This window comes from Phalacrocorax carbo, chromosome 2, assembly GCF_963921805.1.
Source record: "Phalacrocorax carbo chromosome 2, bPhaCar2.1, whole genome shotgun sequence".
In the NCBI taxonomy this organism is placed as follows: Eukaryota; Metazoa; Chordata; class Aves; order Suliformes; family Phalacrocoracidae; genus Phalacrocorax; species Phalacrocorax carbo.
Window position 1 is genome coordinate 109,419,100 of NC_087514.1, and position 19,165 is coordinate 109,438,264.

The window sequence follows — 19,165 nt, forward strand, 5'->3', positions numbered from 1 at the left end:
CTTTTTTATCAGAGGCTTAGGAATTGCTTTGTCTCTCAGTTAAGAAATCCGAACTGCTGCTCTTCTCCACTTCAACATGACCTTGACCATATTACCCTACTGCAAGGAAATTTTGTTGTATCACTGCAAATTAACTAGTACAACTGCACTGGTTCCAGGAAGCTTGAACACTTTTGTATGCTTATATTTATACACATTTGAATATATCTGTAGCAGAAATGTAGTAACTATAGCACCAGAGAGGACAGTCATTTTCCTGGAACCTGATCCTGGAAGTTACTGATCACCCAGGGCTCCTTGCACCAGATCTGTCTATCCAACAAAGCATTGTAGAACATGCTTATCCAAACTCACAAATGTACTTGATGGGTTTTGAATATCTACTCCTATGCCTATCAAACCGCTGTTTCATTATTATTTGTTCAGCTGGGACCTACGGTCTTTGAGCTCTGTAGGGGTAATAGTCTTTTACTTAATTCTGCATCTCCATGCAGAGACTTTAAGAGCTGTTGACTACAGTTAATTTCACCAAAGACAGCATTAGTTCTTAAAATTGAAAGATGACTGACTTTTTTTTTCTCCCTGTTTTGCTGCTTCTTCGCTAGGGATGTGAGTTAATTGAGACCATGGATCAGGACCTCACAGATTTCACCAAATGCCTTCAGATACTCCAGAAAAAGATAGAGAAGAAGGGCCTCCAGGTAAAGGCAACACGTCTTTTGTCTCTGGTTCTTAGTAATTACTCTTTCCCTCAATGTATTTAGGTTTATGTTCTAAGTTTGCACTGAAATGAAATAATATGCCATTCTGTGATTTTGCCATCATTTACTGCATACCTTGTAAGCATTGATGCTTCTGCTAAAAGGAATGACAGTGTGCCAACGAGCAAGCAATGGCTTTCTTAAAAGGCAGCTTGTATTGATTTCTGTTAATGAACCACCTAAAGTGTAGAATAGCCGTTGCGGCTGGTGTTCAAAGCGAGAGTCCCACTTCAGCATGTAAATATATTTTCAAGTCTTGGCACACTGAGTCTTGATGGTCTGTCTCCTTCCCCTCCCCTTCCAAAGATGAGATAGGAGGGGGAATCTTATCCTTCCAACATCACATATGGTAAGCAATACCTCCTTCTGCAAAAGGTTCCCTGGGAATCAAAGGCAACCTTCACAGAGCAAGCAGTGCACTAAACTTAAAAGGAGCCATATGGAGTTGTCAGCTGCTCATTTCATTGGAAAGGCAAAGGAGGCAACTCCCATTCCACAGTTTGGTTTCAGAGGCCCGCTTGTTTCATGTACCTGAGATGTGAAGTTAAAATTCCTTAGGAATTTCCAACATGATGAGTCAGTAGTGCTCTTGGGATTGCTGCCCTTTCCTCCCCACGGAGCAGTCATTCGTAAGGGCTGAGCTCTCTCCTCTGCTCTGTACCTACAGGTGAAAGGAATTGAGAGGAAACAGCTGCTGCATCCTCTTACCAAAAGTGAGGGCAAGACTCATGTAAGAAAATGAAAACAACAGCACATAAGGAGATGCGTAAACCTCCTCTTTTCCCATTTTCATTGTAGCAGGATAGGAAAGTTGCCTGACTTCCTGAGATCACGGTACTCCAACAAAGCAGCAAGAGATGGAAATGCCGATACCACTCCCTCTTTCTTCTCTCCTCACTCCAGGCTGATAAATAATGAGGTTTTGCTTAAGCTATTTTGAAATGTCTTGATCTTCTAAAGGAAATCTATGTCCATGGGTCATTTCAGAGTGCTGTTGCACAATGCCCATCTGCAATTGTGTCTCTTTCTGCCGTCAATACATACTGTTGTTCATCAGGTTTTTTTCCCCTATCACTGTAGACAGAGATGAGAGGGTTTCTCCATACACTTCTCTTATCTGTCTGGCTGTGAGCCAGGAAACTCTTTATATGATAGGGGTTTTTTTCCCCCCTACAGTTTATCATCACAACAGCAAGGAGGGGTGTCTTGCCATCTAGGACAGGAATGATAATGAGCCCTGTCAGAACAGAGGAGCCACCTACATGTAGGATTTGTTTTGACTTTGGCAAGTAAGTTGTCTCCCTCTTAACAAAATTACCCTTAGAATGAAGGAGTACTTGAGTGTTTCCTGGATTTGGTTCATCATCAAATCCCAGCCGTTGCTACAGAGGGATTTGTTTTTTTAAGCTGTCACAAGAGGTTTTGTAATGAATAATCAATGTGTGATTAAAATAAGAGCAATGGGAACATGACATCTACAGATGTGTTTCAACAATAAGTAGCCTATTTGTAAAACTTTGAATTCTTTGATCACTCTCATAGGTAAAGCCCTATTAAGTTGGCTAAAGGACACTGCATTGTAATCTTTGATGATATTTTGTAAAGTACAAGCCAGAGTGTAATTGCAGTAATTGTGTAGAGTTCATGCCAATGCACTAAACCTAAGATTTCAGTTCAGTGGTATTTTCATGCTTTTATATGTAATATGTGCTTTAAATACAATCTGAGTTTTTCAGAAGTGCAAGAAGTAACACAGGTGTGTTTTCTAAAACTAAGTACTGTGTTCATTAAATCCTAGCTAGTTCTTGCTTGCAGTGTCTCTTCCATAAAACCTAATAAGATGCTATCAGCTGATTCATGCACACTAGCTAAAGCATACATTTCTATTTTTGGTCTTCTGCATTTTCTGACATAAGGAGTTTCATGAACTTCGTTGGTTCAACTTACACAAATATGTTAAACATAAGCAAATGGAACCCAAAACTCTATCACAATTGTATAAATTACCTGTTTGGGTTCCAATTTGCCCTTTGTTCAGAAGCATTAGGTACAATTCATTAGTAGGAGGCTTAGTGATTCTTCTGGATGCCCTGACAATGCAGTGCTTAGCTGGATGCCTAGTCCCCCAGTAACACAGAGATTCTGAGCACTTGCAACGTATATTGGCCTCAGTTTATGAATGCAATCCCTTGGCTCCTCTGAAACTCTAGCCTTTTTAAATACCTAAATTTGCACTTGAGTTAGGCATATTTATGGGTAACATTCTTGCATAAAAAATGTCAAGTAGTAAGAAAACAGACTTGTTTAAGCCATAGATCTAAAATCTTTGAGGAGAATGCAGATTTCATCAGAGAAGAAAGCTGGTCACCTGGGAAGTACAGCCGAGAAGAGAGGAAGGTCCAGGGTCTGAAAACTAGAAGTGGATAGAGAAGGGGTTCTTCATCTGCATTTGTGTTTTTGGCCTGAAGTACAAACTTGTATGTTACAATGTGAGGTTTTTTCCTTCTGGAAAAAAAAAACATTATAAAAGCTTTCCTTTTAATTGAGAGTATTAACTAGGTGGAATATTAGTTCCTGGTTCCAGGAAAAAAATGTATATGTCTCCAGCTTTGATTTTTACCCACTCTGTCCAGCTTACCCGGAGCACTTGTCAAAAAGGAATATGACAAAGAGGTACTACAAATCTGTTTCCCCATCATTTTTAGTTGAAGCTACTAAACAAGGAAAGTATCTCTTTAGTATCTTTAAAAAAAATTGATACCACAGTCATGCTGTGTTTGCTCCTCTTTCTGAGTACCATTGCATTAAGACAGGAAATTAATTACATCCAATGCATACCATAGATCCACAATCCTGTGATATAGTTTGTCTGGATGTGATTCAACTGTAAGAAGCTGAGGTATTTGAAACAGATGTTCCTTTCTCTGTTGGTTAGAGAATAATTTATCATTTATCTGCTATACTGAATGGATAAAATTTCTACTATCAGTCACCTCCATGGAAGGTCTGTGTCAAGGAGGTTTTGGAGCTCACATGAGTGTATAGGGGCAATATTTTGTTCCAAAGGAATTAAGATTGTGTAATCTACTTTCCATGTCTCTGCATGTCCATCCTCCTCCTTCTCTTCCTTTCTGCTCACCCAAATAGCTTTTGGACAAATAACTTTTGAACGGAGGAACAGAGTACTGAAAGTCAATCATGTTGAACAGCTTTCTTAAGAGTGGGAGTAAAGGTGAAACAGACTCTCAGTGCCCCCAGTGGAGAGCAGGCTGCAAAGTTAGTTTAGATTTTACTGGTTGTTGGAAATTCAGTTTGAGAAGAGGCCCTAGAAATGCCTTTACCACAAGGGAAGATGCAATTGGAGTTGATGGTCAACTGAGACACAAATCTGGGAGAAAAACCTTGTTCGTTCTTGAACTCCTTGTTAGATATAAACAGCAGTAATTCTGTCCTCTAGAATAATTAGACAAATTCCTAATTGCTTTTTCCTTATGTCTCAAATAAAAACTCTTAGAATAGTTTCTGAATCCTCAGGGTCATCCACTTCTGGTTTACATTGCATATTTTGGTTGCATAGCCAAGTCATGCAGAAAGTAGCATTTCGGTCATTTTGTGATATCCCAGTCACCTAATTATATGTATTTATAATTACATACTGCAGTGACTGTTAGAACAAGCAGTACCCTTTATATGTGCAAGATAGAATCAGTCTTAATTTTCCCTCTCCACAGCCCTAATTCATTTGTGAATTGGATTGTATTGGATGGGTGAAGCAGTGAAGTAACACCAACAGAATCTGACTCCTGAAGTTTCTTTCCAACCTAAAGGCTGTTAGATATTTCTCTTTCTGCATGACTGTGAGTATGCATGCACACACATGCATGTATCTATAGAAATGCACAAATTTTCTGGCAGGATACCTTCCTGGAGCTATGAGATGCTTTTTTAATGTCTTAATAACTCTGTCTTTATTTCTGCCTTGTGTTTCTTTTACGTTGTTTATGGTCTATGGAACACTTAGGTATGCACATTTTGCTTTACTGCTTTAATCACTATTTTACCCATTCTGTGGTTATGTGAGTACTTCCCTTTCTTTATTGCAAGAACTTCAAGTAAACTTATTTACAGTAATTTCTGTCTGCTACTATTTTCTGTTCTTAATTTTCTCTCTTGTAACACAAGCTATTTCAAGACACCAACTCAGTGGCAAAATGATAGTCATGCTTGCAATATCCCTTATTTAGAGATCAACAGATCTTGCATTAAAAGTGAACATTATTATCTTCGATTTGCAGATCAGAAAGCAAAAATATAGAAGCAACTTGCCCACAGTTCCCCGCATTCTAGTGGTACAGTTGGGGATGATCCTCCAATTCCCAGTCTTCATCAAGTGCTCTTTCCATAGCAGTGTCCCTGGTCTGACTCACAGGCAGCTTATCGCAGCTCGCACCAGCAAGAATTGGAAGTGTGTTTATCAATTATGCAGCTCCAAGAAGAATCCTCATAATGTAAAGATAGATTTAAGCCATTATCTTTATCTCAGAGTTACAAACTCTGCTTTCTTTAACTGTTTCATCTAAAATACCATTTGGTCTTAAAACTAAGCTCTGGGACTTTTCATTTAACTTTATTATCTTTTCTGCTTAAAAAAAGTTAAAGCAGCTCATTCAGTTATATGGGCTGAAGATATAAAAAATGAAGTTTATTGAAACCTACATGCCTTTTAGTGGTTTAATGTTAGTGTGTTTAAATTGATAAAAGCATCAGTGTCAATATGAAGAAGTGAAAAAATCCAAACCAGCTTTTCCTAAAAACCCTTTGCAGTAAAAGGATACTGTATTAACATTTCAATTTTAAAATTACACTTTAAAGGTACAGTCTGTCAGCAGTCTAGGATATTACTTCTTTTAAGTGAATGCAAGCATTCGTCTCTTTGCCCTTTTAAAGAAAGTGTGAAATCAGTCCACTTTCTTTTCTGTTGAGGGAGGCTAACCTAAACATAATGTTAGTGAAGTCCTGTGTTTATAAAGTGCTGAAGACAATGAAGTGATGTTCTTGTACCACCTTCAGCTATGCTGAGTTCAAACAGCACTCTTTCTGGTTTGTCTTTATGCAAATTAAAAGACCCTGAAGGAAAACAGAAAATACTCTAAAAGTAAAATAAGAAAATACTTTAAAAGAGAATATTTTTTTACATACAGAGCAGTTCCACATAGAATGGGTTACTGCAACTGCTGGGCTCTGTTTGGCTTAACTTTGGTTTTTTCTATCAGTTGAGGTTATTCCTGATGACGTGACATTTTTGTAACAGTAAATATATCAGCTTCAGTTCCTAATTTTGCTGCTCATGTTAGTAGTTGGTAATTTCATGTCAGATCACTACTCATTTTCACTTTTGGGGACCAAGAACAGTAGCGGGAATGGCTTTTAAAGGAAGGCCTAGGAAAGAGGACAGGCTGTTACTAGCATCTGGGAAGAGGGAAGTAACTACATACCATAAATAAGGGGAGCGGCCGTCTGGAAGATACCAAAGCTGGCATGGAGCTGGAGTGTGAAGCTTTTACAAGGACTGTGAACTTTGTAGCTCTATCTCCAAATTCTAAGTAGGAGGCAGGGCTAAGAGTGAACGTGTTTAGTTTTTGTCGGACTGTTGGGTTTTTCTTCTTAATGCCTCACAGGAGGAGAATAGAAAATGCAAATGAGATACTTTAGGGGAAGTTAAATAAGTGTAATGAAAAGGTTTCTGTACTGTGAAGTGGTGTATCAAAAGATTTTCATGAGTTACTAATAGTAATCCTCTTCATAAAGCTTCCCTGTCAGAAAGAAACAGATGGATCTAAAGTGGTTCCTGTTAATTCCCACTTCTAAAATGTAGAATTTCATAATACCTTTCAACAGGAGTAAATCCCTCCAATAGGGTGTACAGACATATCCTTGAGTGCTGACTGTTTTGAGTCTAAGGTCCAAATTCACCTTCCAGGAATGCAGTATCTACCCCATCTTTCCTACTGCTGAATTATTTTAAGGCTTCCTATTGTAAAGGTATGGCAAAGTATATTTCTTGTAATACACGGTATCAAAACTTGCCAGCTCCCAAAGAGAAACACCCTAATTTCCTGTGAAGGAAGCAGCCTGTCTACCGGTTCCACTATAGCTGTGGGCATCAGGACACACTGAATATCATTGTGTTAGAATAATTTAATGCAAAATGGGTGTCTGCAAGAACACAGTGCACATACACTGAGAAATTTTCTTATGTAATCCTTGTATACTCTGCTGGGTCTTGTATTTGGTCTATGAAGATAATTTAAAGGAAAAAGGCAGAAACAGTGGCATTTCTGGAGAATGCATTAATTTTTGTTTGTTTAAAAAAGATAAACATCAAGCTTTGGGGAGGGAAAGAACAAGGGGGGAAAATACTGTTTATTTAGGCAGTTCAGGGGATGGGAGAGATGAAAGATACGCTCATTAACAAGACTGTGAAAGCTAATAAGGAGTCCAGCTACTGTTCTCTCAACTTAGTCACTAAGGCTAAATATATTTGAAACAGAAAATGTGAGGTGACTACAGCCAATTTACTGTTCCCTTTGTAACCACCAATTTTGTCCTCTTCATAACTATTTTTGATAGGAGAGGTGATTCTCCTCCCCCCTCCAGCCCCTTCTGCTTTACAGGAGCACGGCTTCCCTGATAGTAGCTATAGTTGATATAACTGCCTCCATGCTGTGAAAGTGGTCGGGCTACACTGACAGACCACTGTTCTCCTAAGACTGCCGTGCTTGCATTGACAGAGTCTTGGAGGTGGATGTTGTAGCAAGACATCTTGAACAGCCATAGGTTTTGACACCAGGAATTTCTCTGCAGTTCAAGGACTGAGAGCTCAGTTTGTTGCCTGCAATTTTCCTAAATAACTTGGTTTACTCTTTTTCTGATTGACACATGAATACTGTGGTGTTATGAAATCTCCCATAAGTTACGAGTATTTTAATGAAATTCTGTTTAGTTATGGGACATAAGTTTATCTTTATAATTAAGCATGTTAAGAAAATTGTGCTGGTACAGTAAATTTTAACTGCAGATTATAACAGGGCGTTTTTTTACATCTCAAATATGATTTCTCCCTGAGATGCTTGTCAAGGATGAATGACAGGTTTTTGGCTATTGCTGAGATAGTTTCGTAAAGACCTTTAGCAGTTTACTACATCTGTGAGTATAGAAACACTGGCTTTAGAGAGAACAGTTTCATAACTTTATAAACTGCAGTGATCCAGTCCTTTGAGCAGTAGGTGAAATCAACAAAATAACCTTTTTATGTGGCTTCTTTTTTTATCCTGTTCAAGAAAACTTACTTAACTGAAGTAGTGCATATAAGAATGTTTCCTTGCTGGTTTTCCTTGGGTTTGGTTCCCTACCCCTGCCCGCCCCCCTCCCCGATCCCCATGACATTTTCCCCCTTTTTGTACCATTGTATGGCCTTTGAACAGTCAAGAGAAACAGTGAAATTGTAGTGTTGGTCAAATCTTTTGAAGCTGTGGTGAGTCTTTCTTTTTTTCTTTTCCTTACCTAGAAAGGAGTATTGGGGGTAGAGGGGCAAGGAAGGTGTTAAGACTGTTGCAAAGTAAAAGTGTGTGGCTGGTGCTACGTAGAAATGGCTTAGCCCGTAGCCCTGAGGCCTCACTGCAGTCCTTTGGCTTTCCCTGACCTTTAACTCCGGACCTCTTGGCTGACACCAGCAGTGCTCAAGAAGGGGTGGAGGGGCTTAAAGTAATTTAACCCTTCTTAAATATTGTGAAAGTGAGGCAGCCTGGTAATACGTGAAAGGCCCCTACAGTATTCCCACTGTAAAAAAAGGCAGTAGCACAAGCTCAAGAGGTAGGGATTGAAGGGTCTTCATAGCAGAGCTGCACTGGCAACCAGGCTTTGCTAGTTCTGATGCTCACACTGCTCTTTTTTTTCATCAGCTACCTTTTAATTTGACTTTGTCACTGCTAAGGAGGAGACTTGGGGGATGGTCTCTTCAACTTGCCTAAAAAACCCATCAAGCTTCCCTTTTAAACAACTGAACAACTAAGCACCAAACAATTAAAGTTCAATATTTTGTGCAAAATAGATGTGAGCATAAAATGTTTACAGCTTCACAAGCGCCTCCAGTTTAAGAAATCATGCTTCATTTCTTTTTAAGTGCATGGCTAAATTTATATGGTCTAGAGGACAGTGTAGAAAAATGAAAGAGATCCTGTAGTGGGTGTAAGCTGACATTATTCAGGCTATGTTTAGCTTACCATCTATAAATACTGAACCTACTCTGAAAAGGAAAATTGGCATTCAAGATCCTAACCTACTTCCTTCAGTATCTCCAGCCTCTTAGAAACAAATGTATAAATTCAAGACTTCTTTCTGCAAATCTGCACTTCCATACAAAAATAAAATAATAATTCTGTACTGCCCAAGTATTCAGTGAAATCACTCAAAAAAGGAACCATTTGCAGAATAGGGCCTGAGAGACATGGGAGGAATTTTCCATCTTTAGTTTCAGGTCTTATATCTGTCCCTTGAGTATAATACGACAGGCTATTATCCCCTTGTTCATCATGAAGATTAATGTTCAGACCAGCCGAAAATATTACTGTTCTGATGGGACCTGTTGGGAGATCTTCAGACCTGCGTGAACCCAAGTTTAAACTTTTTAAATAGCAGAGCTAATGTCTCATCCTAGTTAGGCACAAACGCCTCTTTCGGCCTTACCTCCTCCGTGATGCTGCTGCAGGAAGGCGAGGGTACCCTGCAGCTCCGCATTGTTTGTGGTGGCATTTATACAGACTTCATTGCTAAATGTTAAGATATGCAGGGAAAGCACCTGAGCCATTAACTCTTACTCAGAAAAGTAAAAAAAAAAAAAAAAAAAAAAGCATCACTCAGATTTTAAAAATTCCTTTTCTGTATTTTGCACAGAATTTTTCCCTTTTAAAAATCTATGATTCTTTCCTTAAAATTTGATACATAAATTTAACGTGACAGAATGGAAATAAAAACAGGCAGAAAATAAGTTTTAAAGAAAGTATGCATCTGGTTCAGGAAGCCACGGGAAAAGATCTGACCTCTCATAGTGCTGAAGTTGGCTTTCTCTATTCTTCTGGGTATAAGCGCCTGTGGGCTGCTGGCAGAGCATTTCATATAGCGACCCTTGTCTACAGAAAATCTACCCCATTGACTTGAAACGCCACAGGTTTGTTTAGCCTCCTGTGTAGACTTTCCAAGTAGTCCCAGAACAGTGTCAGAGCAGGAGCTGGAACAAAACCACATGAAGGTGTGGTGGGAAAGGAAAGGGAGCTCTGTGGCCGAGTGAGACACTTATTCTGTTTTTCTCAGCCTTCTAGAGAAGCAGAAATAATAATGAGTTAAGTGATGAGGGTTATTAGGCTGAATTAGGGATTTGTAGTTGGGTTTGTATGCCCAGGTGCTGGGGGGGGGCTGCAGGGCACGGCCAGCGCCGCGCCTCGGGGACAGCGCAGCCAGGGCAGGGCAGACGCTGCCCGGCAGTGAGGGGTGAGGGGAAAAGAGGGAGAAACAGCCCTGCGAGCCCCGAGGGGAGAGCGGGAGGAGGGGCTCCAGCCACCCCCGGTTCCCCTCTGGTAGAGAGTCCGCTGGAGAGCCCCCGCCGGAGCAGGTGGGTGTCTCTGAGGGAGCTGCCACCTGTGGAAAGCCCATGATGGGGCAGGTATCCACCCTGCAGCCCATGGAGGGACCCCATCCCAAAGCAGGTGGAAGCTGCAGCCTGTGGAGAGGAGCCCATGCAGGAGCAGGCTCTTGGCAGGAGCCCCATGTAGAGGACCCCACACTATAACAGAGGAACAACATGAGAAGGAAGGAGAGGCAGAGAGGGGATGGTATGGGCTGACCACAGCCCCACCATTGCCCTGCGCCGATCAGGGAGGGGGGAGATAGAGGAGTCAGGAATGAAGGAGTAAGGTTGGGCCTGGGAATAAGAGGGGTGGTGGAAAGGTGGTTTTAGTATTGTCTTTCTTTACTCTCTAACTTGATTTTTAATTGGCAATAAATTAAATTAACTTTCCCCAAGTCGAGTCTGTTTTGGCTGTGGTGGTAATTGGTAATTAATGATCTCCCTGTCCTTGTCTCGACCCATGAGTTTTTTTATCTTATTTTCTCCCACTGTTCTGTTGAGGGGGAGTGAGAGAGTGGCTGGGGTGGGTGCCTGGCTGCTAGCCAAGGCCAACCTACCACAGGACTGTAAAGGAAATCAAAGAGACATTGTCAGGGCTCATGCAGGTGTGCAAAGGCGCACACACTCTCATTGATATGTGTCCTGAGACATATATCCTGTTTGCAGGCTAGCAGGCAGAATTAGTGTCTCTGATCCATCAGGTCCTAAGTACCCAGGGACCTTCCTGTACAGGACTGTCTTTCTGCCAGCATGCTGAAGCAGGAGCCACGGTACAGGCAAGGCTCCCTGATCTGGATTGTGATCTTTACTGCTTTGAGGGAATAATGGAGGCATTCTAGGGAGACTTCACAGCAAAGAGTCTCTTCCCTGTGCAGCGCCCTTCCCACCTGCTGACCCTGCGGGACTGGGTTAACCTTCAGAATGGGCTGCGGGATGGCTCTAGTTGAGGAGTGTGGGATGACAAGCGTCAGCACGGTGGGATGGGGGTCCTTCTAACAGGGAAGTGGTAGGTTGTAGTTGTGTTGTCCTGCTGATCTTGGGACAAAATAGAAACATGTTGGAGGGAGGGGAAGGAAGGCTACTTCAGTAAAGACTGACAGACAGTGTTACGTGAACTGTGAAATACAAAGCTCACAACAAACAGATTCTCTTGAAGAAGATAGGATCACTTTTTTTTCCTCCCTTGAGTTGTTAATTGATGGGAGTTTTTAGTTAGTTTGGCTTTCCATTTTTTACTCCTGGAGGCAATATACGAAGAGATTAAAAACACAGCATGTGCCAAACACAGCTTTTGGCACTAGATGCGAGTGGATATGAGATTGTTAAAGAGATTTTCTAGACCATTTTAGCATAATCTTTTTAGGGCGTCTTGCATTGCTGCTAATACAAATCCAGGGCTTGCTTTCATAGGGATATGATAGTTTACAGTGATTGGTTTTACGTTTCCATGGGGGTAATACTGCAATATGCGCTGTGGATCACAGTGGTTCAGCTGTGGGAACAGAAAGGTTAGCCTGATGCTTGTCAATGTTTTTTCATACTGTTTTAAAAGATCAGAAGATTTTATGATTTTTCAGGAAGCACATGATTGATAGTCCTGGAATCCTTGTTCATGCACAGAATAAATGTGTCAGGGTCAAAACCAGCACATATTTTTCCTCCAAGCCTCAGTGAACAGATTGCTCTAAGAGTTCTAGTGCACTCTTGCCTACTTACAACAAGCATGGTAACAGTCTGGAGTAGGGACAAGCCCTTCACTCAGAAAATCTGAGGCAATAAGGAGTTCCAATGACCCTGATCTCACACGCAGCACAAGTTGTAGAGCTGCACTCCAGTTGACCGGCAGTAGCAGAGCGGGAGTTATTGCTGTCCCTACTCTACCTGAGGCTGGAGTACTGTTTGATCAAGGTCATACAGGAATATTCAGCACAAGAGCAAGCAGTCAAATTCAGATCGCTTGGGGTCCAGCAGTTCACGTGGATTTTGTAGATTAGATTTCTGTAAGTAAGAAAGAATAAAGTCAATGGTTATGAAGTTTACGTTCGACAAAATTTATGCCAGATGATGTTATATACACCCTCAAACATTCCATTTACCTGCAGGAGAGAGCAAAGCCAAAGCACTGAAATGAAATCAAGTAATTTGACCAGAGATATAAACACAAGTCAATAGTAGAACCAAGATTAAAATGTTTCCAACTACTCAAATCTGTGACTGGATTTTAAGATTATCTTTCCCTTTTTAATCAGACAAATCCAATCTGTCTGCATGTTCGTTATCATTAGTAGAAAGAATTAGCCTCCTATTTGAAATAAAAAGGGTTACAAATAGTGAAAGCACTTGGGAGAAGATGTAAGAAAATGGCCATAAGAAGCAAGAAATGTTTTGTGAAGGAGCTGGAACAATGTAATATAAAGATTAGTGGAATCAGTGAGGTGACGATGTAGCTGATTGAAGGTTGTCATCTCAGGTACACAGGCAGGATGGCAGCCTTCGGCTGAGAGCTCTTGTTCCCATGAAGAATCAGATGGCTGAAGCAATGAGCAAATTCTGGCTAGAGTAAAGAGAATTATACCTGAGCAAAGTTCAGATACTGCTATGTGGCTGGGCATATCATTCCTGTAGGAAATGAATGCTATACCTTTTATGAAAAATGCTGAGCTAGAGAGTCAGTATAATCAACTAAAATGGACAATATCTTGCTATATAATCAGTATTGGGTTGTGGGATTTTAATAGTTCATTAAATTTACATTGCAGTTTTGTGGATGATACAAAAAAATGACAGTGATCTGGCCAGGACAAGAGCTCTAATACAGCTATGGGAGAATGAGCTGAAATCTACTCTGGCTCATTCATTATCAAGGAAAGTGCTGCTGTGTTCTAAAGTCTTCAGTACAGAAGCTGATGCAGAGACCAGAAAGGATATATCTGGATTTTCAAACCACATCCTGAGTTGATAAAATTGCCTTATGAAGAAAAAAATGCTATTCTTGTAAACTGGTCAAAATTGATACGCTGTCAAAGCGATAAAGCAATAGTAAATGTACCATTCACACTACTACTAAATTGTTTGCTTTTCAGCATATAATATACTAGAATATATATAGCAGCATATAGTATACTTAAACATACTATGCATGTTACTACAATAATTTTATTCTCTATATCATATTCCTCCAAAATTTTAAATTAAAGGAATAGCCTTATGAATGGTAGGAAATTAGGAAAGGCTGTGAAAGGTGAAAAGGTATCAGTGAAGTGAGAAGGTGATGAAAGGAAGCTACGTTCAAATCTGATACATATCTGACCTGTAATTGGCATAGAAATATCTTAGGTATTAGCAGTGGATGGTCTCAGAGGGAGGGAAGTTTATTTGTGACTCCAGAGCTTTTATGGCATTTTGATTACTGTTGCCTTCCCTTTTTACTTTAGGGCAGGTCTTTTTTGTGGTTCATTCAGTGCTACTGGTTGTTGTCAGTAAGAGTGTTCCCATTCACCTACCCACCCCTCTGAGATTTAGGCATATTCATTTGCAAGTTGTCTGGCTGAAACTGAGCTCATGTGGAAGAAAGTCCTTTCAGTTGTCTGGTCAGAGCCCTACCTGTACCCTGGGGAGAGGATTTCTTACCAGAGATAACAAGCACAGTTTTGAAAAGAATGGGCATCCTTTGCTCTCAGTTCAAGCCTTGGACTTCACTCCTGGATGTCATGGTAATGCTGAGATTACTAAGCTAGATACTGCACTCTTCACCCACCACAGGCAGATCCCAGCTTCCTGTGTCCTTTCCTTTCCTGTGCTTTTCCTTAAATACCTGTTCCTCAATCATATAGTGAAAATCTTCTTTGTATTTAACTCATCCACACCAGAAAGAGGAATGTCATCTGGACCAGTTTTCACAGAAAGGTAGTGTTTAGCAAGTCTGCAAACAGTTTACAGCAAGTTGTCCGTTTCAGTAGTCTGTGAGAGTGGAAGCAGGAACCTGAGCAACTTCTTTCTGACGTGGTGGCGCCCTCTAAGTTACAGCCTAGGGGAGGAGGAGGAGGAAGTAGATCCCTGAATTGCCGGTAGAGTCTTTCTTTACGCTTCCCTTCTCCTTTCAGCTGACCTGCTGTTTGTTAGTGACTCCTAAAACTCTTTCAAGAGATACTATGTATCAATGTATCATTTAAATATCACATAACCCCACCCTTAGATCTGCAACTCTTTCTTGCTCAGTTTTAAAGAGGTTTTGCAATATGTTTAAGTCAGGTTACAGATAGTCTAAGAGAATATGGTGCCCTCTACACTGTGCTGCAATGAGCTAAGCTTTTCTTTGTAGCTATTTAGGATTTTTTTATCCTTTTTTCAGGAAATGAACAGCACTGTGTGAAAAAAAATTGTGTAAGGGGACTGGTGACAGGACATTTAAGTGAAGCATGGATATTTCAGTTGAAGTACAGTGTGTTAGTCAAATGCTACCTGCTGGGCTGATTAGCAGTAACAGTATAATTCTGTAGTCTGTGTTATACAGGAAATCACAGTAGAAAAATGAATGGCCTTTCCTGTCTGTAGCGCGGGGGTATATAAATGTCCTGTGCTTTGATATTCACTTTGTCTTAGGTTCTGGAATGACCAAGAGTTGTGTATGTGCTTTCATGGCACATCCATTTTCTTAAGTGCTTGGCAGAGCAAGAGGAGCGGTGATTGCAGGGAAGGAACTGATTTGTTTTGTTAGTTTGTGATTTTTGTGTTCTTTGGGGTTTTTTTAACAGAGGTGATAGCTTTAGGAGGAAAAGGCTCTTGTGGCTTTTGTTGGACTTAGCCTCTCTGTGTTTTGGTTAAATAAAAAACGTGTATACCTAGACCTTCAAATAGAGGCTTTAAAAGTCCTGCAGTATCTGGATGCCTGTCACTGCTACCCAGACGATACAGTGAAACGCAGGACTGTCAACCATCGCAGAAGAGCAGAATTTTAGCTTTTCTTTCTGCCTGCTCCTCTCAAACTCCAGCGGAGTTTGTTTGCGTACCTGTCATATATTTTTCACAATCCATGCAAACCCTAAATAATACCTACTTCCTTTTTTAGATATCTTTATTAGCATTGTCCCAACATGCCACAATCCCAAACCTCTGTTTTATGAATACCTTTTCAACAGATCTACTCCATGCTAGATAGGTTTTATTTTCTTACTTTTTGGGCACCAATCCACAAGATCACTGTACTGTTGCTGTTGAATATAGAGTAGGACTTCGGGATCACTTCTGTCATACTTTAAAATACAGAAATTGTTATGTTTTTCTTCAACTTGCAGTACTCTGACAATCTCTATCACAAAAAGATGCAGTCAGTGAGCACTTCATTTTTTCAGATAGGCCCTGTAGTTCACGATAAGTACACGTGTGTGAATAACAGAGCAGGATTTGTCTGACATGCTGACAGTTTTACAAGAGAAAGAAGACACATTCAGAATGTTATTGCATCTTTTTAATTACAAGTCAGAGGGAACTCTGTGTTTCCTTCGTTCTTACCTTTTGATCTGTAGAAAATGTCAGAGCCAAAACAAACAAGTTCATGTATGGTGAGACATATATAACAAGAAACTACACAGTAGTTGCTCAGCTTTTTGAAGACTGGGCTGGGCTAATATTTAAGCTTCAGTCCCATTGCTCACAAGAAAAGCAACGTATATGTGGATCACTGATCCTTAAGTTCACCTGTGGTTCTAGGTTAATGTAGCATATTTTCCCTATGGTCTCCATTGGGGTGGGGGTCATTTTTACTGCTAGTTGACTGGTAGAGAACTGTTGTGGGTGGGTGTTTTCAGTAATATTATTTTCAGATAGCTGACCCATCTTTTTTAATCACAGTCATCACCAGTCAAACAGAAGTAGTTTGTTTCTACACTGGAATCAATAGAATGGAAAATGTATTGCGGCTTAGCCATAAGCTTAGCCTTTAGCTTTTGCTGTTTTGCCCCCTGTTTAAGGGTAGGTTCTCCTACCATTCATATTCTACTGCTTGTATAATAGGTCTGTGTGACCTGTAATCTGCACAGAAAATACATGTTCTCTGCAGTAGAAGACAGTCTCTTCTCATTTCACTGTTTGTTATTACTCTGGCTTCTCAAGTATTTTCCTGATGGTGATGAGAAACATGGTATTATTCTTCACCAGAAAGAAAAGAGCTTAATTTTCATGCAAACCAATATTCAAAAGAATCGTAAAGCCCTAGGCCTGGTAATGAAAATAGAAACTGATGCTATTAATACATCATTCCAGATACACGGAGCACCGTTATGTGGCTCCTGGGTTGAGTAAAACTTCATGTAATCACAGTGGCCATAGACTTGAGCCCTATAAACTTGGAAACTTCACCAGATGGCCATTGTTGAGGCAGCTTCTAAAGACTCTATTGCTGCAGTGTGTTAGGGCTGTAGATATGACTTACTCAGTGATAGCTTTTTAAAATACAATTACTGAACACAACTGATCCACATTATGGAAGTAATAATAATAATAACTTTGCACTCAGTGACCTTTTTATCTGAGGACCCAAAAGCTCTTAACCAAGGCTTTTAAATACTCCCTTCCTGCTTATAGGAAATAAAGTGTTCAGAGGCTTGATGGAGTGTGAGAGAATTGAGCAACAGCAGTCCAACTCCATGGCCTATTGCAAGCAGTCAAGTGGTGCTCTTCAGGTCTGGGACTGGGACAGGGGAGGGCTCCTGTTCCTTTCCTGGCCCTCGCCATATGGGAGATGATGTGCTGGTTGCTTGGGGTGGAACCTCCTACTTCAATAGACTTTTAATCTTGAGTGGGATTGCTTGTACGTTAAAATGCTGTGTGGCAAGAACAAGAACGACATACAATGGCCCTAACTTGAAATTTCCTTTATTCGCTCTGTAAGTGGTGAGGATAATAATACTGAAATGATGTTAAGATCTGGGGATGAAATATGCTAAGGCTCAGATATACCACACTTAGCTGAGGGGCTTAGATGTGGAGTGATACATCTTAGGCTCTATATATTCAGGGCAGACAGATAAGTACCTGCAAAGACTGGCTTGTATTTTAGGGAGAACAGTTATGTCCTTTTTAAAAGTACCACATGTTGGCCATGAATTTACTGAGCTTTAATAGTCAGCCTCAAAAATCACATAATGGTATTTATCGGTAATGGGAGTAAATAACTGTATTTGACATTTGCTTTTGTATAGTCAGTAGTTATTTTTTCTTTATTTTTTCACCACAGTGATTTTATTGTTGATTTTCAGGGTCTAGAGATCATGCCTGAAAGTTTTCTTGGTGTCTGCTTTTGTCTTATCTTTTAGATTGATGTGATTGTGACTTTGGGCGGACTTGGAGGACGCTTTGACCAAACAATGGCATCAGTGGAAACGCTTTTTCATGCAACAAATATCACTCCTTTTCCAGTGATAGTCATCCAGGAGTGCTCACTGATTTACCTGCTTCAACCTGTAAGTGTTGTGAAAAGTTACTTTATAATAAAACTGACCTTCCGTGCACCCTGACCCTGTCTTGCGCCACTAAATGCTTGTTTTCTTAATTATATTCTGTAGGATTAGAGCCTAAATATAAAATATATTGCAGGGAAGTGGACAGCAAATGATACGCTCTGCATTCCTGCCTTGGAAAAGATTGTGTTTAATTTGTTCAGATAGATTTATTTAAAAGGGGAGGAACATAGAAATCCAAAGCTATGAAAACTGAATTTGAGTAAATAGAGGATTTTGGTTATAAATAAAAAATATATTACAACTTTTACATTAGATTCCAGTAAGTTTAAATTTAGCACACATTCCTTTTGCATGTTGAGTAGCAATAAGGATGTCTGCAGTAAGACCAAAAAAAGAAAGACATAAGAGTAAGATATGAGGGAGTTCCTGACAAACACGTCAGGCAGAGCTCTTATGTGGTCTGAGTGGTATAGTTCGTTATGATGGAAATCCAGATAGCATCAACGAGGGAATTTATTTAAGATGCATTATTTTTGTGGGTTTTCAGGTCTGTTATTCCATTTATTGATTCGTAAAACAACACACACAAAAGATTTTGCTGGGCTTCTGCTTCTAAGATTTAAATTAACAGCAAATCTAAGCATCAAAGAGTCTTCTCTAAGAGTGATTCATTTATTTGTTTGGAAAAATCTTTTCCTGATGTTAGGGTTTCTAGAAGCTTAGCTAACTTTCCTATTTTATCTTGGAAAGCTTATTTCGTTAAAATAAATAACATTCACAGATAAATTTGACAAAACCCTGCACCACACATGCTTCATTGTGATTTGAGAAAAGCATTAATAAGGTTCTATGAGATTATAGATTTAAATCCACAGGGGCAGATGCTGTATTAACAACTTCGAAGCACTGTGTCTGCAGGAAAGATAGAAGGCACAGGAGCTCATTTGCCAGTATGATGAGGAATGACTGTGATCAGTAGTTGCACAGCTAAATGGATAGAGGTAGCAGAGTGAGGGGGAAAGAGGGCTAAAGGATAACTGTGGTTAAAATCTGAAAGTGAGGAGTAACTTGCTTCTAATTGACCTGTGGGTGCAGTACTTCATTGACCACTGCAAGTTAATTTTAGGATATTTTTAAGAACATAGTGAAAAGCTGAAATAAGATGGAGAAGTCCCAATTTAGCTTACAAAACACCTACTTGGACTGGAAAGACTTTTAATTCTTTTCATTCATCTTTTCCATAACTAGCATTAAAATTCTAT

At 40.0% G+C, this 19,165-nt stretch overlaps 1 protein-coding gene across 4 annotated transcripts in view; it reads left to right on the top strand.

Annotated features, from left to right (window-relative positions):
• Nucleotides 1–19,165, top strand: part of TPK1 (thiamin pyrophosphokinase 1) — a 308,752-nt gene that overhangs the window by 181,172 nt on the left and 108,415 nt on the right. For 3 of the 4 annotated variants that reach the window (XM_064443814.1, XM_064443816.1, XM_064443818.1), the window contains 2 exons: nucleotides 606–701; nucleotides 17,757–17,903. In XM_064443814.1, the coding sequence (XP_064299884.1) occupies nucleotides 606–701; nucleotides 17,757–17,903 (243 nt within the window). The remainder of the gene's footprint in view (nucleotides 1–605; nucleotides 702–17,756; nucleotides 17,904–19,165) is intronic. The other variant, XM_064443817.1, reaches the window with a different exon arrangement.